A 21350-nucleotide genomic window follows, 5' to 3' on the forward strand; every position below is an offset into this window, starting at 1 on the left:
AGTCTGAGCTTCAAGAGCGGTTCTGTTCACACAACTTCCTCCGCAGGGCCTAGGAGTTTCCGCAGTGCCACTACTTGACATTTCTCGTATCCCCCTAAAACCTGTGACTCTGGAACCATTTCTTGAAGGAGATTTAAAACATCGGCAAGAAGCCTCCTGAGTCTCCTTGGGCATGTTTGCCAGCAGAGTGATACCAGGGAAAAGGAGGTCAGGGCTCTAAAAGCGTGGAGCTTTGAGAAAGAAGACACAGGGGACAAGCTCAGCACTTGGACTGAATCCGTCTCAGAATGCGGTGAGCCGGGGTGCGGGAGCTTATTTCCTTATTGATGAGCCTCCAATAAATTACAACATCGTGGAATGCGTGTTCAAGAAGCGGGCCTACAGGGAATTCCCTGGTGGTCCAGTGGTTAGGGCTCCACGCTTGCTTCCACTGCAGGGCACGGGTTCGATCTCTGGTCGGGGAACTAAGTTCCCACATACTGTGCAGTGCGGCCAAAAAAAAAAAAAAAAACGACCTATAAACTACATTATTACACTGCTGCATTTCTATCCTCTATATTTGGGTCCATGGGGCAGATTCATTCTATTTTTGGCTTAAGCCAGTTTGACTTTCTGTCATTTGTAACTCAAAGGGCCCACACTAATAAAAAGAATTAACATGTACATATTCTTTGACAGACTATGGTTTTACCCTTACAGGAAACAACGTAAGGCAGGCACTTTGTTGTACCCTTTATACGGAAGAAATGAAAACGCAGAGACAGAGGCTGTCCCCAAACAGCTGAAATTTGAGCCCGAGTTCCTGCCCCAGAGCCTCTGCTCTTTTCTACTGAACCCCCTTCTCTCATCTGTACAGGAAGTTTCTTAAGTGGTCTCAAACACTTTCTGAGGGTGGGTGTGGTTCACATTACTTACACACGATAAACTGAAGCAGTGCAATTAGGAGCTATGTTTTCATTGACTTTTTTTTTTTAATGATAGTGCTTTTCTTAAAAAATATATTTATTTATTTTGCCTGCGCCAGGTCTTAGTTGCGGCCCGCGGGATCTTCGTTGCCACATGCGGGCTCTTAGTTGCGGCGTGTGGGATCTAGTTCCCCGATCAGGGATTGAACCTGGGGCCCCCTGCACTGGGAGCGCGGAGTCTTAACCACCAGGGAAGTCCCTTCACTGATCATTAATCTGAATATTCCCACAGTCTGATTTCTTTAGGTCCTTTGAATTTCTTTCAAATTCTGGACAATGGGGCCTGACATAGGCAAAATGCGAGACCCCAGACTTCCCTTTACACAGGTTTAGTCAAAGCCTTAAGGGAATCGCTAACTTCTCAGCCAGGACACTTCCTTTCTCCTTTCCCACTCAAGAGGCATGAGCTATTTCTGTCCCTATTATCAAGTCTCTCTGCAGCCAAGTGAGGGGATGGTGTCAGGTGCCAGGAAAACTAGAGAAGGCTCCTGCAGGCCTGACGGAACTTCTAAATTTCCTTTGTCTGGGGTCAGCAGCTGACCCCACTGCTGGCTGTATCACGCTCATTTCCACCATCCCGAGCTCCGAGGTCAGTCCGAGTGTTTTCAGCCCACCTGCTGGAATTGCTATTCAACCCAATTTAGATTAATTTGGCAAGTCAGTCCTCATGAGCTGTGGCATCACCACCCTCTTCAAACCCAAAGTAGATCCTGTAGGTGTAGCCTCTGCTTTGATAAATAACAGAGTTATGCACTCAGTTCACGATGAGGCAGCAAACTGTTTTCAAGATACGGTTTGTTCATCATTAAAACAAACACGATCTGGAGATAGGTCCTCATATCAAGCTCGTTCAAGGTGTGAGAAGCCAACCACTGCACCAAAACAAAGATGTGTCCAGACTCCTTGTCACCCAACTAGGTGAGGGTCTCCCCTGTTCAGAGGTGTCTACGTCTCCTTGTGTGTCACCAAAGCGAATGACGGCACCAACCCAGTGAGAACTCCGAGTGTCACACACTTTCTATTTTTCACGACTGTGGACCCCAAAGCGTGTAGGACTTAAGGGTACAACTGAAAGTGCCTGCCTTCCAAGGAGTGACCATGAAGAGGTATTTTCTCCATCTATTCTTAGTGCTCTTATCTCCTGAGATGTACGGAGCAGACACTGAAGGAAACGAGGGACCTAAAATCCCAAACGACTGGTGTTTTGGAGGGTAAGTTTGTGCATAGTACACTGGGAGCGGGGGGGACAAGTGCCTCCTCTTTCCATTGCTTATACTGGGACACTCACGCCAAGGAGGGACTTGATAGGAAAACTGAGAGGAGGTGTGGGATCCAGGCCTGGACAGACTGGCTTGCCCACTCTGGTAGCCCTGCTGGGGCGAGTGGAGGTGAGGGGAGACCTGGTCTTGGGGCACCTGAACCCACAGGGTTCTACACCAGTTAGCAAGGCTTGAGGGCCAGTCAATATTTACCTTTGTTTTATCCCAAACTGGAGTTAATATTTGGCCTGTTTGATTAAAAAAAATTGCCATTATCCAATATTGGATTTCCTAGGTCTTCTGCTTTTCATCCCTGTTAATGGTTTTGACCATTTCCTGTGAAATGGCTAGAAATGAAAGATGAAAAGTGCAGGTTACCCTTATCATTTAGTGACACTATCTCTGGAAACAGATTCAACAATAAACATTTTTGAACATATGCCATGTGGCAGACACTGAGACAGAAGAGCTACAAACTCTCACGTAACCCTCCAGTCCCGGTTGGAAGTATTCTCATCTTTGGACTTCAGATGAGAGCAGGGAGGCCTCATGAGGTGTCCACGTCATACGGTCAGTGTGGATTCACCCTCAGGTTCTCAGGGCAGGCCGTGTGGGGTGTGATGCATACATAATAGATACCACGCACTTTTCCAGGAAAGCTGGAAACTCTCCTACAAGCCCTTCACGGTCGGGAAAACACAACCTCCCTTATTTGTTCTGGGGTTGGAAATTTTGACGAGCGCAGCTGCTTCCAGATCTGGATGCTTGTCAGAAGTAACCGTGGAGGGACTTCCCTGGTGGCGCAGTGGTTAAGAACCCGCCTGTCAATGCAGGGAACTCGGGTTCGAACACTGATCCGGGAAGATCCCACGTGCCATGGAGCAGCTAAGCCCATGCGCCACACTACTGAGCCCACGTGCCACAACCATTGAAGCCCGGGCGCCCTAGAGCCTTAGAGCCTATGCTCTGTAGCAAGAGAGGCCACTGCAGCGAGAAACCCGTGCGCCACAACTAGAGAAAGCCTGCGCGCAGCAACGAGCATCAATGCAGCCAAAAATAAATAAATACATAAATAAATAAAAAGAAGAAGTAACTGTGGAACCTCATTAAAATACAGAGCCAGGGCCCCACTCCAGGGATGTTTCAGCTCTTGGGTGGCACCCAGCACTCGGCATTTTGCACGCCCCCTCCCGCCACAATGATTATTATGACTAGGGAGCTTCAAGAGACCTGGGGCTGCAGAGACCATGGCGCTGGGGATGGTTCACCTCTCCATGCTTTTCTGTGTCCGTAGAATGGGGACAGAAAGGGCTGTTGAACTGTAAGAGATGTTAAAAGTGCCTTTTCGGGGCACACTGGCAGTGTGTAAATACAAGTATCACCTCAACGTTCTCAGAACTGGAAATCAAATATTTTAAAACTTCTGCTAATAGTATGTGTGAAATGGTCCTTTATTAGCTGAATCTGCACATAAGCAAGTCACCCTTCTCTTCTATCGGTTGAGTAGTCTCTGTTCTTCTGTCTTTACAGGAGAATCCCAGGAATTTAAAGCTGGAAGGCCCTTTTCTCGTAATTCTCACCGTTACCTGAGCTTCATTGGTGCATCTTTCCCCAGTGCCCTCTCTCTTCAGCTGTGGGGCTCCAGGCACAGACTCTCACCGGAGAGGCGATACACTGGAGCAGAACCCCAGGATTCTTCTATCCCCAGACGTGCATTCCTGAGTGACTCTGTTGGGAGGGCACCGCGGTCGCCTTCGGGGGTGCTCGGCTAGCAGAACCGCTTCCTTGGGAAGCCCTCCTGTCCCCGCACTGGCGGGGGCTCTGTGGATACACACTTCCCTCCACTGGTCAGATTAGGAGCGGCAGCAAGCAGATTCTTGCAGGAAAGTTGGAGATGGGACCCGGAGTTAGAGTCAGTCAGCTGTGGGAAGCTGGGCTGAAAAGTCATGGAGAAGTGAGGCTGGAGCGGAAGATAAAGCAAAGTGCGTGCTGCAGTTCTGGGGAAACATGGATCTCTGGAGCCAGGGAAGCCTGATGAGTGCAGGACGGAAGCAAACCAACGGCAAAGACCACATGGCCTCTAAGCAGGAGGGAAGAAGGGCCAGTCCCCCGGAGGACTGTCCTTCCTGCCTCTGAGCCAACTTGAGTGGATTTCTCTTTCTTACAACTGAAGAGCCCCGCGTAGGACGGAGTTGAGTAAGGACTGGGTGACAGGTGAGTATTTCCGGGCGCGGGCAAGACGTGCAGAAGCAGGGGCGCCTGCAGTGGGGGGCAGGTGATGCTGTGAAGCCAAGTAGCGAATGGTCTTTTCCCAGAATACACACGCCTGTTAGTGCCTGCCATCCTGTCCACAGCGGGACATAGATGTGTACAACTCAGCGTGTGTGCTGTAGCTGGGACTGTACCATGTGCAGAAGCTGTGAGGGAGAATAATAAACCCCGTTCCAGTCTCGGGATGGGCAAGAGTGACGGGCAAGCCTGGCCAGGCCCACGGCTTAGAAATATGGAAACCTAAAACCAGACAGGATGCTGGAGATCATCCTGGCCAACTTCTCACCAAGTACAGATGCCCTCTTCTGCTGACCAGTCTCCCTCCAGCCACTTGCCCTAAACCACAAGTTTCTCTGTCCCAGAATACTAGTGATAGCAACCACCTAAAAGCACCTGGCAAAAATAAGTATTAGATATGATGGAGAATGTGAAACCCCAATTCTAACTTCCTGGCCTCTCTCCTTGTTCTTTTTTAGCACATGATACCCCAGCCTCGACTGCCATACTCAGTATTTTCTTGAGGAAATCAACTACTTGGGCCCAACAGAAAAGTGTTTTTAAAAATGTCATTTAAGATAATGCTGGGTTTTGTTTTTTTTTTTAATGCTGGGTTTTTTTTTTTTAAAGATAAATTTATTTTTGGCTGTGTTGGGTCTTCGTTGCTGCACGCGGGCTTTCTCTAGTTGCGGCGAGCGGGGGCTACTCTTCGTTGCGGTGCGTGGGCTTCTCATTACGGTGGCTTCTCTTGTTGTGGAGCATGGGCTCTAGGAGCGTGGGCTTCAGTAGTTGCGGCACGTGGGGTCAGTAGTTGTGGCTTGCGGGCTCTAGAGCATAGGCTCAGTAGTTGTGGCTCGCAGGCTCTAGAGCACAGGCTCAGTAGTTGTGGCTCGGAGGCTCTAGAGCACAGGCTCAGTAGCTGTGGTGCACAGGGTTAGTTGCTCCACGGCATGTGGGATCTTCCTGGACTAGGGCTCGAACCTGTGTCCCCTGCATTGGCAGGCGGATTCTTAACCACTGCGCCACCAGGGAAGTCCAATAATGCTGTTTTTCTTTCCTGTCCCTTCCCAGTTGATTACCTGGTAACCAGCTGCACCAGCATTCAACTCGAGACATCCACACGCAGAGGTGTTCTCATTTCAATGTACTAAGCTTGCAGGCAAAGGTTTGTGGGCTTTCAGATGAATCTTTGTGTAGGTGGTTAACAGAATGCAATCTCAGTGCTGACTGACTGATGCTGTTAAGGTTTCACTTGCCAATGCTGTCTGAAGGCGATTAATAACGTTTTATTTTCTGAGAGGATACAAAGCTTGGTGAGTAATAAGGACTCACTACCTCCAGAAGCTGCATCTGAACAGGTCCATTTGCCTGGGCTCACTGCAAGGCTGGCCTGCACCCAGGAAGCGAGGGGGCCCTCGCGCTCCTCTCAGACCCTTGGCTCCATGCAGGGATCAGGCTGCTCACCTGGAGGCATGAGACGTGAGAAGGTGGATGGTGTGGGGCCGGCAACATTAGCAAGAGCTTCAGCTCAAGCTGACTCAAGTTCTAGCCTGAGCTTTTCCGCAGTCCCACGGTGACATGCTCGAGAACTTATCTTGGTTTACTCTGCTTTAAAACCAGCACATCTCTTACCTCCCCTACTACAGTAGGAAATAATTATTAAAAATTGCTTTCTCATACATTCAGCAAATCAAAGAAGCGAGCGGTTTCTCTTTCCTCAGTGACACTCACCTTCCAAATTTATTGTGCGTGTATAAATGACTCATCCCACTGCTGACTTTTCGTGGACCCTCTCCCAGTGGACTTAACTCAAGGCTTTCATCGTTGCACATACTGGGCACTTTCTTCCTTTTCGGAGATGGAACTGACCTCTGTTAATCCTAAGAGAATTTGTCAAGGCAACAGAGCAGGCCTCTCTCAAACACTCTAAAAGGGTACTGACCCACTTCTCATGTCCTTCCCTGACGGAAGAGATCCACAGACCCCCGGGCTTGCAGTGCAGGATGAGGATGGAGCCTCATTCGGCTCCCCCAACCCAGCAGCTGGGTGACACCTAGGACGCAGCAGGTGAAATTCAATACATGTCTGAAGTGCAGTTAGCCTCTCTCCCACATTTAGTCCTCTAGGGAGAGGTTCTTCCTTGATGGCTGGACTTAATGTATTCTCTAACCCTATTGTCCAGTGGGGTAGAAATGGAGTAGGGTGTATCTTTGTAAGTTAGTTTATTTCATAAAAGGCATGTTCTCCTTTTAAAATATAGGTAGTGTAATATATATACATACATATATATATAAACACATATTCAAATATTCAAGTCAGTAATATACTCACTCTCATTATAAAAATACAGCCATCCCTCCGGTATCCAGAGGATTGATTCCAAGAGCATCCTCGGGTACCAAAATCTGCGGGTGCTCAAGTCCCTCATAAACAATGGCGCAGTACAATGAATACTGATAAAGAGGACTGACTGTACACACATAAAGAGAAACCTCCCCCTTGCCCTTCTCCCTATTCTAGTCTCCTCCCTCGAGGTAGCTCTGTTAAAGAGTTTGGTGTGTTTCCTGACTTTTTCTTGTTTATATACATGTGTGCTCATGTAGAAATACATACTTTGTTTTGCTTTTATTAACAGAAATGGGACCTCACTATTCACACTGATTTGAAACTTGCTTTTTACACTCAAGAATACTGAACTCTTTCCATGGCAGTATACATTCTTGTATCTCATTTTTTAACGGCTGCAGACATTCCATAATACGGATGAGTCATTGTTTAACCTTTCCCTATTGATGGATATTTTTTCCAGTTTTCATCCAGTTTAATTTTCTAAAGCCAGGTGTATTGAGGTATACTTTATATGCAGTAAAATTCACCCTTTTAAATGTGCAGATTATGTTTTAACAAACACAGTCATGTAACCACCACCACGATCAGGAGTTCCATTACCGCACAAGTTCCCTTGTGTCTCTTTGTAGTAAACCCGTTCACGCACCCTCAACCCCAGGCAAATACTGACCTGTTTTTATCCCCATAGCTTTGCTGTTTCCAGAATGTCATACAGTCAGAAGCATACAGTATGTAGCCCCACAAGTCCAGCTTCTTTCACTTGGCACAAGGCATTGGCGATTCATCCAAATGGCTGTATCATTCGGTCCTTTACTTTCATTGCTGAGTTGTATTCCACTGCATGCCTACACTACAGTTTATCTAGGCACAAGTTGGTGGACATTTGGGTGGTTTTCAGTTTCTGGCAATTAGAATTAAATCTGCTTAAACAGTTGTGTACAGCTGTTTGTGTGCATGTATTATGTTCATTTCTCCTGGGCAAATACCTAGGAGTGGGATTGCTGGGTTGTATGGTGGTATGTATAGCTTTACAAAAAAAATGCCAAACTACTTTTCAACGTACCTGTATATTTCTGCATTGCCATGAGCAATTCTCACGTGTGAGAGTTCTGGTTGCTCTGCATACCCATCAGCACTTGGTACTGTCAGGTTTCTAAAATTTTAGCCATCTTTGTAGGTATGCAACCTTACCTTGTTGTGGTTTTAATTCGCATTTGCCTAATGACCAACGATGTTGAGCAGCTTTTCATGTGCTTCTTTGACCATCCATAGCTTCTCGGTGAGGCGTAAGTGTACATCTATTGCCCATTTTTAAGTTGGGTTGTTTTGTTATTATTGAATTGAGAGATTTTTTTTTTTTTTTTTTTTTTTTTTTGCGTTACGCGGGCCTCTAACTGTTGTGGCCTCTCCCGTTGCGGAGCACAGGCTCCGGACGCACAGGCTCAGCAGCCATGGCTCACGGGCCCAGCTGCTCTGCGGCACGTGGGATCTTCCCAGACCGGGTCACGAACCCGTGTCCCCTGCATCGGTAGGCGGACTCTCAACCACTGTGCCACCAGGGAAGCCCTGAGAGATCTTTATACAGTCTAGATACAAGTCTTTTATTTGTATTTTACAAATATATTCTCCTGTATAGAATTTTTGAAGTCTCCCTTTCAACATCACTGACGAGAGATCATTACTTATTTCTGAAGTGCTGTCAGCAGTTTCATGCTATACTGCTCTTCAGAGATCCACATGTGACAAATGTTAATTGAACGTATGGCTGAATGAATGCTCACTGATGTCTCAGCTGAGTCCCGGGGGGAATCGGGCAGTATGCTGACTTAAGGAAGGGACTCATTTGAGAACTCTTTTGGTAGCTACCATTCCATCGTATGTAAAGCCCATCTTCTCTGTTTCCACTGAATTAACAAAGATTCCTTAACAGCGTATCAAACAGCTCTGACACCGCTGTATTCCTCTGTTCCCATCCCCCGTTCTTGAACCCCTATGTTCACTCCTCATGGGGTGAGCATGCCAGGCTGTGCTTGCCTCTGGGAAGTCCGGATGTTTTTGGACTTTATTATTTTTAACTGAAATACGTCTGACATAAAAACACTGTTAAGGTATACAACATGATTTGATAATTTATATACTGTGATATAATTGCCATTGTAGTGATAGTTAGCTCCTCTATCACATAATTACTTCTTTTTTGTGGCTGGTATAACTGAGATCTAGTCTCTTTGCAAGTTTGATGATTATTAATACAACAGTGTTGCCTTTACTCATAGCAGCTCTCTAGGACTTATTCACTACTAGTTGCAAGTCTGTACCCTTAAACAGCATCTCTCCTGCCCCATCCCCACAGCCCCTGGTAACCACCATTTTTCTGTTTTTAGTAGTTTAGCTTTTTTACATTTCACATGTACGTGATATCATACACTATTTGTCCTTCTCTGACTTATCTCATTCAGCATAATGCCCTCAAGGTCCATCCACGTTGTTGCAAATGGCAGGATTTCCTTTTTCTCATGGTTGAACAATATCCCATTGCATACATATACACTACGTCTTCTCTATCCATTCATCCATTGATGGGCACTTAGGCTGTTTCCATATCTTAGCTATTGTGAATAATGCTGCAATAAACATGGGAGTGCACATATCTCTTTTTTTTTTTTTTTTTTTTTTTTTGCGGTACGCGGGCCTCTCATTGTTGTGGCCTCTCCCGTTGCAGAGCACAGGCTCCAGACGCGCAGGCTCAGCGGCCATGGCTCATGGGCCCAGCCGCTCCGCGGCATGTGGGATCCTCCTGGACCGGGGCACGAACCTGTGTCCCCTGCATCGGCAGGCGGACTCTCAACCACTGCGCCACCAGGGAAGCCCCACATATCTCTTTGATATCCTGTTTTCATTTTCTTTGGGTATATACACCCAGAAGTGGGATTGCTGGATATGGTAGATTTTTTTTTTTTTTTTTTGCGGTACACGGGCCTCTCACTGCTGTGGCCTCTCCCGTTGTGGAGCACAGGCTCCGGATGCGCAGGCTCAATGCCCATGGCTCACGGGCCCAGCCGCTCCGCGGCATGTGGGATCCTCCCGGACCGGGGCACGAACCCGTGTCCCCTGCATCGGCAGGCGGACTCTCAACCACTGCTCCACCAGGGAAGCCCGGTAGATCTATTTTTAATTTTTTGAGGAACCTTGGTATTGTTTTCCATAGTGGCTGAACCAATTTACATTTCTACCAACAGTATACAAGAGGTCCCTTTTCTCCACATTCTCACCAACACTTCTCATCTCGTCTTTCTTGAGGACAGTCATTCTAACAGGTGTGAGGTGAAAGCTCATTGTGGTTTTGATCTGCATTTCCCTGATGATTAGTGATGTTGAGTATTTTTTCTTGTATCTGTTGGCCATCTGGATGTCTTCTTCCAGCTGCTCCAGATTTCTCACCTGCAAATGGTTAAGTCAGGCCAAGCAACAACCCGTGGCTGGCTAGTGGTCACTAACTGAGGAGAAGGATAGGTAAAGAAAGCTCTATTTCAGCCTCAGCTCTTAGCTAGGTCCTCCAGTCCAGCTAGGAGTTAGTGGGCCTCCAAGCGGAATCATTTGACCCCTTTAGCTCTTACTCCCTATTTATCTTTATTGATTAGTTTGCAGTGGTGAGGGGCAAATGATTGGAACCTCAAACCTCTAACACATAATTCACTAAGGTTGGTTTGGACTGCTACTTTAATAGGCCCATACTAAAGAAATGTGTTCAGGAATAAATCAACGTGAAAAGCATGCTTTGTACAAATAAGGGAGCAACTGCGTCGTCTGCATCATTTTGAGCTTGTGTGGACAACCGAAGGAGGTGAGCCCTGCCTAAACCCTCATCCATTCCACCTAGGCGCAGGGTGCGATTACCTGACCTCCAAGTTCTGCCATGAGACTGAGGCTGGACTCAGCTCGTCGAGCTGCACTCCTCTGCTAGTGAGCGATATCTGTAAGAACACTGAAGGGGTGTGCGGGTTCTCACTCCAACTACCTTGTGAAGAAAGGCTGCTCCTAATATCCTTACGCTTGTTCTTTCTGTATTTCCTGCCTCTTGACTTTTATTAAACTCCTAGACCCTTCAAAACCCACTTCAGATACCAACTCCTCTAAGAAGGCTTTCCTGATTCCTCAAAGATGTAATCAATCATTTCACGCTCCGTACTACTTCTGTATTTTACATATTTTGTGTATAACGAAGTTGATGCTTATAAAGTACTTTCTATGTGTCGTGCAGTGTTCCAAGCGCTTTACATATATTGACTCATTGAACTTTCACCACATTCTATTCAGTAGATACTCTTTTTTTTTTTTTTTTTTTGCGGTACGCGGGCCTCTCACTGTTACGGCCTCTCCCGTTGTGGAGCACAGGCTCCGGACGCGCAGGCTCAGCAGCCACGGCTCACGTGCCCAGCCGCTCCGCGGCATGTGGGATCTTCCCGGACCGGGGCACGAACCCGTGTCCCCTGCATCGGCAGGCGGACTCTCAGCCACCGCGCCACCAGGGAAGCCCAGTAGATACTCTTAATATTCCTATTTTGCAGATGAGGAAACTGAGGAACAGAAGGTAAACAACTTGCTGTAAGTCACAGGCTTTGAATCCGGGTAGCTCTTAAAACGTTTTGCCATGTATTTCTACTGCTGCACTTACTACACTGTATTGCCATGTATTTGTTTCCAAGTCCTCTTCAACACTGTGAGTTTTTGAAAGCAAGGACCTGTCTTATTTGCTCAGCTCTGTACCTGCAGTCTTATGCTGAGGAACTTCCTTTGCGCTCACTAGGCCATGGCAGAGACCCTCAACTGGGACCGGCCAAGTCAGCATCTTTCTCGTGAACCTGGGATTGGACATTCACTGGGCAGTCGAGAATGTAAGCAAATCAAATGCACTGGCCACCTGCATTCGTTCCTGGGAAATACCTCATCTGAATCTACAGCAAAAAAAGGAACTTCATCCCACAAGTAAGAAACTCTAGAACCTGAACAAGAGTTGGAAATGAATCTCTGAAGACAAAACAACTCAGAAGAGACTTTGCTGCCCATTAGTTAGAAGTCAAACACAAGTTATATGTCAATTATATCTCAATAATAAGAAGAACAAAGCAAACAAAAACCTCCCAAACATGGCAGGTACATTACAGCTTTGGGTCATCAGCAACGCAGCCCCCATTGCCAACACAGGACAGTAACTAAGAGCCTCCACTGCAGAGCGCTGCTCTGGGATTTGAACCTAGCAATGCCTCTGACTGCTGTATGACCTTGGTCAGGCTTGTTAACCTCTCAGTGCCTGGAATTCCACATCTATATAACAAGGGTGATAAGAGAACCCATGCTGCTGTAGGGTTGTTAGGATTACACGAGTTATAGGAGTCGAACGCTTAGCACAGTGTCTGGCACATAGCAGGAGTCCAATAAACACAAGCTATTCTTCCTGCTTATTTAGTAAGGTAGGCAGAGAACTGGTGGCATGTAAGGCACATTATCACAAACGCCACCCTTACCCCTGGCGCCTGGCATACAGTGGGCAGTCAGTGGGTTTTCACTGAATGAACGAACGAATAAATGGCTAAAGTGGTTGGTAGGCTTTTGTTCAAGGAGAAATTAGAATAGCAAAAAGAAGTAACGCTTAAATGTCACGAGGACTAGCCCAGTAAGCACTTTAGTATTCTATTAACAAGACTGATGTATTACAGACATCCACTGCATGTGTTCATAATAACGATTCTTAGGCATTGTATAAATCCTCTTGTGTCTTAGGAATTATCAATGGTTATTTTCAAAGGAGTTTTAAAATTAAGTATATACTACTGCATCCAGATGCTTTAGAAATTGGAAATCCACGTAGAGCATAAATGGCAACATGAATTAACTGGAAAATCCTGATTGACTGTAACACTGAGTTCGCACTTCTGTGCTCACCTGGTGTTATAATCCGTCTACATTCTCTACTTCCAACTAGACTGTGAATGCCTCTGATGCCTAGCACTCTTATACCCACAGCGCCTGGGATGTATTCACGGTCAATTAATACTTGCCAGATAAACAGCCGCCATGTTCCATAACCCCACCAGATTAAAGTTTTTAGTCCAGCAACATACTCTTTTGGTGTACTTACATTTACAAAAGAGTTAAAAACTCTTATCTTCTTAAGGCCTTTTAAATACAAATGTCAGCATTTAAAAATATGGTATACCTTAAGAAATCATTCTTTTTTAAAAAAAAAAAATTATTTTATTTTTTATTTTTGGCCACGCTGTGCAGCATGCAGGATCTCAGTTCCCCGACCAGGGATCGAACCGGCGCCCCCTGCAGTGGAAGCACGAAGCCCTAACCACTGGACCACCAGGGAATTCCCAAGAAATCATTCTTTAAAACCCTAAAATTTAAGACTAAATGACTTGACAGAATTTAGTTTAAACTGGAAGCTAGAGTATTGAAAAAGTCCTTTTTAACTTAGACGATTTCTAACAAAATCAGATAAAAGCTGTTAATTTTTTGTTTTTTTCTTTTTTAAATTAAAAAAATTTTTAACCATTGATAATTAACCAATTATCAGTAACCAATTATTGATAATTATCAATTAACCACTGATAATTCCTAAGACACAAAAGTATAGTTGCTTTTAATTTTCTTATATTAAACCATTAAAGACTTATACTGCTGGTCTGTCAGATGTTACATCAATCAATGGTGCTACCTGCTCAAAGGAAAGGAAGTAGGAAGAAGAAAGGATGGGAGTATGTGAAGAAAACTAATGTTAAAAAGTGACCTCTTAAAAAAAAAAAAAAAAAAAAGTGACCTCTGCTCCCTCCTCTTACACACTATGAAAATGATATTAGGCTTAGGAACCTGCTCTGGACTCACATAGCAATGAAAACTGAACCAAAAAGATAACCAGCTTACCACCTCCTGGACCGTCACACAAATGCCAGGGAAAATGGCCAATGCACTGGCCATCAGCTAGTGCCCCGTCCTCCTGTCACATTCCACTGCCATCCTGAACTCCTATGCAGGTCTAAGAGTCCACTCTAAAGCTGCATACCCTACCTGGATACTTGAAGTGTAATAGGGATTAAAATGTCAGCAAAAGGAGCTTGACTTTAAAGGAGGGAATGTAATCTTCATCCTGCGGGTAAGGGAGGTTTGGGTGTCTGGATTCAAGCAGGGATGCCAAAGACAATTTGGCTGCCCTTTTTTTTAGCCCTTTTCCTGGTATGGAGATAAGACTGGGGGGAGGGAGGCATGTGTGGGCTTCTGGGAAAGTATACTCTGGTATTCACTTTACCCCAAGGGTAGAATTCCCCTAAAGAGGGATCAGTACTCATGATAATATGTTGGGCAGGAAATGGTTCTATAAAATGGACATTATCTACCTCTTACTTAGCACTAATTCATAACCCGGGAGAGATCTGATTGCATCTGCTGAAATGTGTCATTACTGAATTGCTGCAATGTGCCTCTCTATGTGTAATACCTGGTCATTACACTACACATCTCTAGATCGTTTATGTAGTTACATGAGCCTGTGTTACTTACACAATTAAGCAAAGCTTTAATAATAAAAAAGAAGCATTTAGTCAATAGCATAAAATATCTGTAAGAGAGAGTGGTTAACAAGTTTATCAATAAGGTTAATAAGCACATTAATAAAGTGAATATGTTTATGCCCATCAAGCTAACCGCTTGATGATACTGACGGTGTTTACTGTAGAGCAGAAGGGCATCTGGTGATTAGATCTAAGTATATGTTGAATCATTCGTTTCTTTTCATTTCAGAGACATAGAAATAGATTTTAAACTAGAAAGAACCTGACTATCTCTTAGGCAAGAGTAACTGAACAAATACTGTACATGTCATTTCAATGTCTCTGTATAATACGTGTTCATTTTTAGTTTATAAAGAGGTTATAAAAATAAAATGACAAAACACTATATTACTGACGTAACGGTGTTTATATAAGGTATACTTCTAAATTAAAAAAAATAATGTCTTAGCACTAATTCTAAGGATTAAATGAGATAATATTTTAGAGCATTTAACACATGGCCAGGCACTGTTTACTCTCATTATCACTAATATGTACCAACAATGATGAAAACAGCTTCAAAGAAAATGTATTCACAGACCATTAGGGACAAATGCAACTCTGCTGAAATCTAGGAGAGCTGCTTCTGTTACAATAGAGCAAAACCTGTTTACTTTTTTAAGATATATCACTTTAGATGTTACTGTGGCAACATGTGATTTCAAAGCTTTCCACTGCCCAGCAACTATAATCTTATTACATTCTGTCAGTTAAAATATCCCCAAAGTGGGTGCACTAGTTGAGTTTAACAATCTCATTTGTTAAATATGGCCTTCCTCTCCTCTTACGATGTGACATCTTACCAGATGTGTATCTCCCTTATCAGCCTTCCTCTCTCTCCATCTCACAGTGGTTATAAGGGTTTAGGATGTTTGGCTGCCAAAACCATGTTTATCAGGGCAAGAGAATCCTGGAATAAAAGAAAAAAGGGAACCCAGGTGGAAGGGAGAGTCTCCTCCATGGCCAATAGCTGTATTTTTGTACTAAATAAGAAAGCAATTTCAAAAAAATTAATCAGGAACGGCACCAGTCAACCACCTAGATTAGCTATCCTACTGAATAGATAACAAGTTGTTGAAGAGACACAAGCAGATACTATCAGGTGTGATGAGGTACAAGGTCACTAAAACAAGCTAAAGAAACCAGGTTTGCAGAAAATACCAAAGCGTAGCTTCAAATGAGACCAAGTTCTGCCCTGGAAACTCTACCAGCAGCCAGCAAGTTCAATCTGGCAGGTGTTGTCACCACAAAAACAAAAGGCAGGGGTAGAGGAGACACAGGTCTGTTTCAGGGCAGCACCATACCTCCAAAAAGACAAGGCTTGGGGGGAAGGTATGTACTATGAACAAAGCGCATGACAGGTGTCCCGAATTCTCAGCTCTATACGGATTTATCACGCCATTGTCCATCTGCTTTCTGACACCGAGGCTTAAGTAACTAGGAATTGAAAGGTAACGGGGATACGACATTTGGTTCCTGTGCCACAGCAAGGCAGGATAAGACAATTGGAGGTGGGGGAGGGAATGGGACCACCCTCCTCAATCAATTTCATTTTACAGTGGGAATGCAAGGACAAAATTTTTCTTAATGCAGTGGTACCCAGCCTCAGCATCCTGGTACTCTGCTGCTAAAAATCAAATAATGCAGGAAAATATTTATCTCAGTGGATAGATTATTTTCTTGATTTGCTTTAATTACATAACATTAACAAATTCTGGCATTTGCTGCTTCCTGGTTGCAGCTGACAAAATTAACAAGTAAAAAAGACGCTTTTCATTGTGTTTAGTTTGCTAAAGCTTCTTTGGTTCTGGTGGTCTTGTTCATGGGTATGCTTTTGGATTGCCTAATATATAATATTTTGTACTAGAAAGACTTTAACCATGGACATGTGTTGCTTTTATTTTAAATTAATTAAAGAGAAAGATAAAAGAAGCACTTTCATTCCCCAGGGACTGGCATCAACCTTTCTGTCTGCACCTATCAGCCTCACCCCTACAACCCGCATCTAGTCTGTAAACAGCAAGAGTCGGTGCACATCCGTCGAGGGTGCAGGAAAAGCTGGAGGGGCAAAGTCAGTCTTTGAGAAACTTATAATCTGGGTGGTGGATAAATATCCTGAACTGGAAAAGTATTTAATTTCTAATGATTTTATTCTTCTTTTTTTGTGTGTGTGTGGCCACACCACAGGGCTCGTGGGATCTTAGTTCCCCGACCAGGGATCGAATCCAGGCCCTCAGCAGTGAGAGTGCAGAGTCCTAACCACTGGACGGCCAGGAATTCCCAATTTCTAATTATTTTAAAAGAAGAAAGAAAGACTAATTGACCATGATTTTTTCCATTTCTCATGTCCCTATCGCTAGGGTAAAATAAGCTAATGATAATCATCTTAGTAAACATAAATGCTATCCTTTCATTAATGTGCGTGAACATGAAACAAGACACCTGTTAAACAAAATAAAGACAGCTTTGGTCTTCGACAATTTCAGAAGAAGGAACTCTTTTTAATTCCTTTTGAGAGTTTCTGTAGTTGACTACTTTTTTCCTGCTATGCCATTCGGTTTGGATCTCTATTACCTCAGCTCCTCAGAGAGAAACAAGTACAGGGAGTCCTCATTTAGAAAACATTTCCTAATTTTACATTTTAAAAGTTAGTATTTAAAAAGAAAAGCCTTCTTCAACCCCCAACCGCATCATGAATAATCTGATTAAGTATATAAATAAATGTGTTCTTTTTCCTCAAAAATCACTTAAGCAACTTGACAAGAATTATTGTTTAAAAAATTTACCTAGAGAAATTAAAGTACCAGTCATTTCCCCCCATAACAGATGGTGCTCAAGGATTTCACGTATCAAGGCCGTTTGCTTAGCGCATCACCCTTTAGTTGTTCTGTTAGCAGGCAGGCTTCGTGTCTTCTTAATCACTCTTTTCTTCTACTTGATAATGTCTGTACTCTGGCTTCAGCTCCCACGTGTTTTTGTGGATCCCTTTTACATTTTGAATACCAATTTCTTTTAAGATTTCCTTCAGGTACGACTGAAAAACAAAAACAAAATAACCTTGACAGATGAGATTATGAACGCAGGAAACAAGATTTAAAATAAAATGATACACCAAACCACACTTTTATTAGTAATAAAAATTATGATCCTGAAAGCTCGACAAGATTTCTCTATAAAGAAGTTCAATAAACTGCTGTTTTGACTCCATGCATACAATACATGAAAACTGCGTTAAATATATGATCATTTGCATTAAAGGGGTTGGAAGTCCTGAATGCCAGCAACCTTGAGAGCTAAAAAAAAAAAAAAGAAGAAGAAGAAAAAAAAGTCTAGATGAAAATACACTAGAAAATTTGCTGGTGCTTAATTTATTAAGATTTATTACACAGCGCACCAAGTGTGATCTGCCCTTGAGTTCAGTGGCATCACTGAGTTCACAGTCAGATAGGGTTATTCTTGGATTGGAAACAGTTGTTTCAGAAGCAGGAGCATATATTAAAAAAATGACATATATCTTTGGGACATTAATACTCTATGAAGCAAGCACATGATAGGTACCCAGAATTCTCAGTTCTAAGGTGAGTTCTCAAACTTGCTATTGGGCCACTTATTTTTCTTCTGGGGGCTGCAGCTTTCTTGTGCTTGGCTCCACCAAAGGAAAGAGGTGAGTGATGATGGAAGGCAGAACACTGCATTACGGTATTTCAGGCACCTGAAAATTCAGTGTTACCCAAATGCTTACTACAGTCATGAAAATGATGGCTATGACAAATGTAATATCAAACCCCACCGCTGCTTGCCAATGCCCAAGGTGAAAAAGCATTTCACTATCAACTGATCAATACAAACTACAGTACTTCCTTCTTGGGGAAGACAGAAAAGTTAACCATTTAAAACGGACTCTTTTTTTCTTTTTTTACTGCAGAACAAACGAACCCAACAATAATTTTTATGTGTATGCTTCAAAGAACCAGTTACAGGTACATTACAGTGACCCATCCCATGGATGGAAGATGTAATATTATGTAAATTTTTAAAATTTACTGAAATGAGGCACTAATTAGAAAAACGGCTGAGAAGCTCTTACCTTGATAATGTTTAAGGCAGTGCCTTTCTCAAGTGTGGTGCTAGACTATCGGCATCAGAACCTCATGGGGAGCCTGTGAGATAAGCCCCATTTTAGAGATTGTGAATCAAAATCTCTGGGGCTAGGCGGGACTATGCATTTCACAAGCCCCCAGGAGCCTGATTTAACTACACTAAAATCCACAGCATCTGCCTAAGGGATTCTTCTGGCTCTAATAGTCTGGCACCTTTGGGTCCTCCAAGTATTACTTAGTTTTCTCAGCCTCACTGTCGCTGAAGAGTATGCGTGAATCAACGTCACCTAACACCACCTTACACAGACTGGTATAATGCTCTACAGCTGATAAAGTACTTCCATTTAGGGCCACCTGTTCAGCACTGGAACTACATACGGGTCCCTCAAACAGCCCTGGATGGCTCAGCTCTCGCTGGAGCAGCCTCCCCGTCCCGGCAGCCAGGTCCCAGCAGGTGGCAGCAATGAACCAAAGGAGGCCTGGGTTTCCCCAGGAGAAGGCCTGCTTGCCTCCCACACCTTCTGCAGCTGGCTTCACCGAAGGACCCACCCGTAATGAGTAAGCGAATTACTCAGGTGAGCTTCAGACGGCCAGGTAATGTGCACGCCTGCCATCTGCTACTTTAGATTGCATCGAAAAAAATGGGACACTGTTCGCAAACTACTTTCTAATAAACAGGATTCATAAGTGGAAAATGATGGGCTGGGCTTTGATTTTCAGTTTAGGTGCCATGAATGACTTCTTTGTAAAATTCCAAAGAATGGTTTATTGTGAGAATGGCCAGACCCTGGGCACAAACAATCATGCAACTGTGGATGCACTGTGATGGGTCAAAATGAACAGAGCTAGCGCCAGGAGCACGGTGGCTGCCTGACAGATGCTCTTCACTTCCAGTCTAGCAGGGTCATTTATAATCTGGATACAGAAGATGAAAAGCCTAGAAAGGGTTAAACACAAAATATTAAGAAAGTCTTAAGGGTACAAATTCAGTTGTCTTCATGTATAGCCCATCCTCACTTTATTAAACTATCAATAGTATAATAAGGTTATGGAGTTATTTGTTTTTTATAAAGATGTTGCTCTTTTTTCTTTTCTAACAATAGGAATGCAATGAGACAGTCACAGTCTGCCAATCTGTCAGGTAACACGATGGGATGAGGGTCGCCATATCTAGCATGGTACAGAAATCTTTTGGGGAGGGAGGGGCAAACTTCTGAAGTTTGAGAATGTTCCAAACTGCAACCTAAGACCATTCTACTATAACTAAATGAATTAACTTGGCACAAAGCATTAGCAGAGAAAGTGGTAGTAACAATAGAGAAAAACAAGGTCAGAAAATCCTTGAAGGAAAGACATAGGTAGAGAACAGCGAGATTATGTCATTTCTCTGTTTCAGAATTTTCTCTGACTTCCCCTTTGGCCTACAGGCTAAATTCCAAATTCTTTCACAGGCATCCACCCAGGTGTGTGTTTGCCCTTTGGCCTCTTTCTCTAATACCTCCCCATACGCGCACTTGCCATTTCTGCGTCTGCATGCTCTTGGTTTTTTTCCATGTGCTCTACCCTTTCCCTGTAATGCGCATCCCCTTCTCTCAGATCTGAACTCCTCATCCTTTCCGACTCAGCACAAATGTCACTTTCTCAGAGAAACTTTCCCTAATGGTCCTACCTCTCAGATCTACATTTCACACTGTACATACTTCAGGGAGAGCCCTCAACTATATTATAACTGTTTGTGTACATGTCTATCTCTCCCATCAAACCCTGTGCTCCCACTGCAGGGCCCGACTGCACATCAGAGCTGCAGCGCACTGACAGTGAGTGAAATGGGTGTGCTTAAGAGTAAGGAGCTAAGAGGGTTTTGGACGGTGTGGTTGGCTGTGGGGAGATCACTTAGAAGGCCCAAAGGAATAAACCTCTAATTCTAGTTGTTTTCATTTTTCATCTCATTAACATATAGGGCAATGACCCGGTTTGAGAAATAAAAATTGATTAAACTGTATTACCTGAATCTGAATGACATTTACTACTAAAATCTGTATTATACTGCTAAAATATTATTTGAGACAAAGCCAACTGAGGCGGAGATTTTTTTTTTTTTTGCGGTACGCGGACCTCTCACTGTTGTGGCCTCTACCATTGCGGAGCACAGGCTCCGGACGCGCAGGCTCAGCGGCCATGGCTCACGGGCCCAGCCGCTCTGCAGCATGTGGGATCTTCCCGGACCGGGGCACGAACCCGGGTCCCCTGCATCGGCAGGCGGACTCTCAACCACTGCACCACCAGGGAAGTCCGAGGTGGAGATTTTAAAGGTTTTAGCAGGATTAAAGATTAATTGGTAATCTAACTTTCCTTTTAAAAAATGTATACCTTCACACTAATATTTATTCTAGTATCAGGCTGAGTGGCACACAGTCTGCTGTCATCCTCACAGAGTTCACAGTTTAAGATCAGGGTGTTAAATGGGGGAAACAAAGGCATATAAGCAGGCAATCATAAACTAAAACAGAAGCACAGTAATAGGACATAACACGCAGGACATTATGGGAGCACTTGGAAGGGGCACCTAACCCAGCCGGAGTCAAGATGTTAGGTTCTGTGAGGATGTACATTTGATCATTTGAACTGAATGGCAAGTCTCTGCAGGGATCAAGGGAAACTAGTTCTCCTCTTACTAATTCTAAACACTGATTTTGCAATTTAATCTTTTGCCTCATCACTTGTATTTTAAACACCAGATTCCAGAACTGAGTAGATCACCTTTATGTCACGTAGGATTGGAAAGATGTCTCATTACCA

General features: G+C 44.0%; 1 protein-coding gene across 1 annotated transcript in view; it reads right to left on the minus strand.

Annotated features, from left to right (window-relative positions):
• Positions 1–16931: 16931 nt before the first annotated feature.
• Positions 16932–21350, minus strand: part of GTF2F2 (general transcription factor IIF subunit 2) — a 150125-nt gene continuing 145706 nt past the window's right edge. The window contains exon 8 of the mRNA XM_032611582.1: positions 16932–17485. Within this exon, the coding sequence (XP_032467473.1) occupies positions 17366–17485 (120 nt within the window). The 3' untranslated portion in view covers positions 16932–17365. The remainder of the gene's footprint in view (positions 17486–21350) is intronic.

The sequence above is a fragment of the Phocoena sinus genome, chromosome 18 (assembly GCF_008692025.1).
Source record: "Phocoena sinus isolate mPhoSin1 chromosome 18, mPhoSin1.pri, whole genome shotgun sequence".
Lineage (NCBI taxonomy): Eukaryota > Metazoa > Chordata > Mammalia > Artiodactyla > Phocoenidae > Phocoena > Phocoena sinus.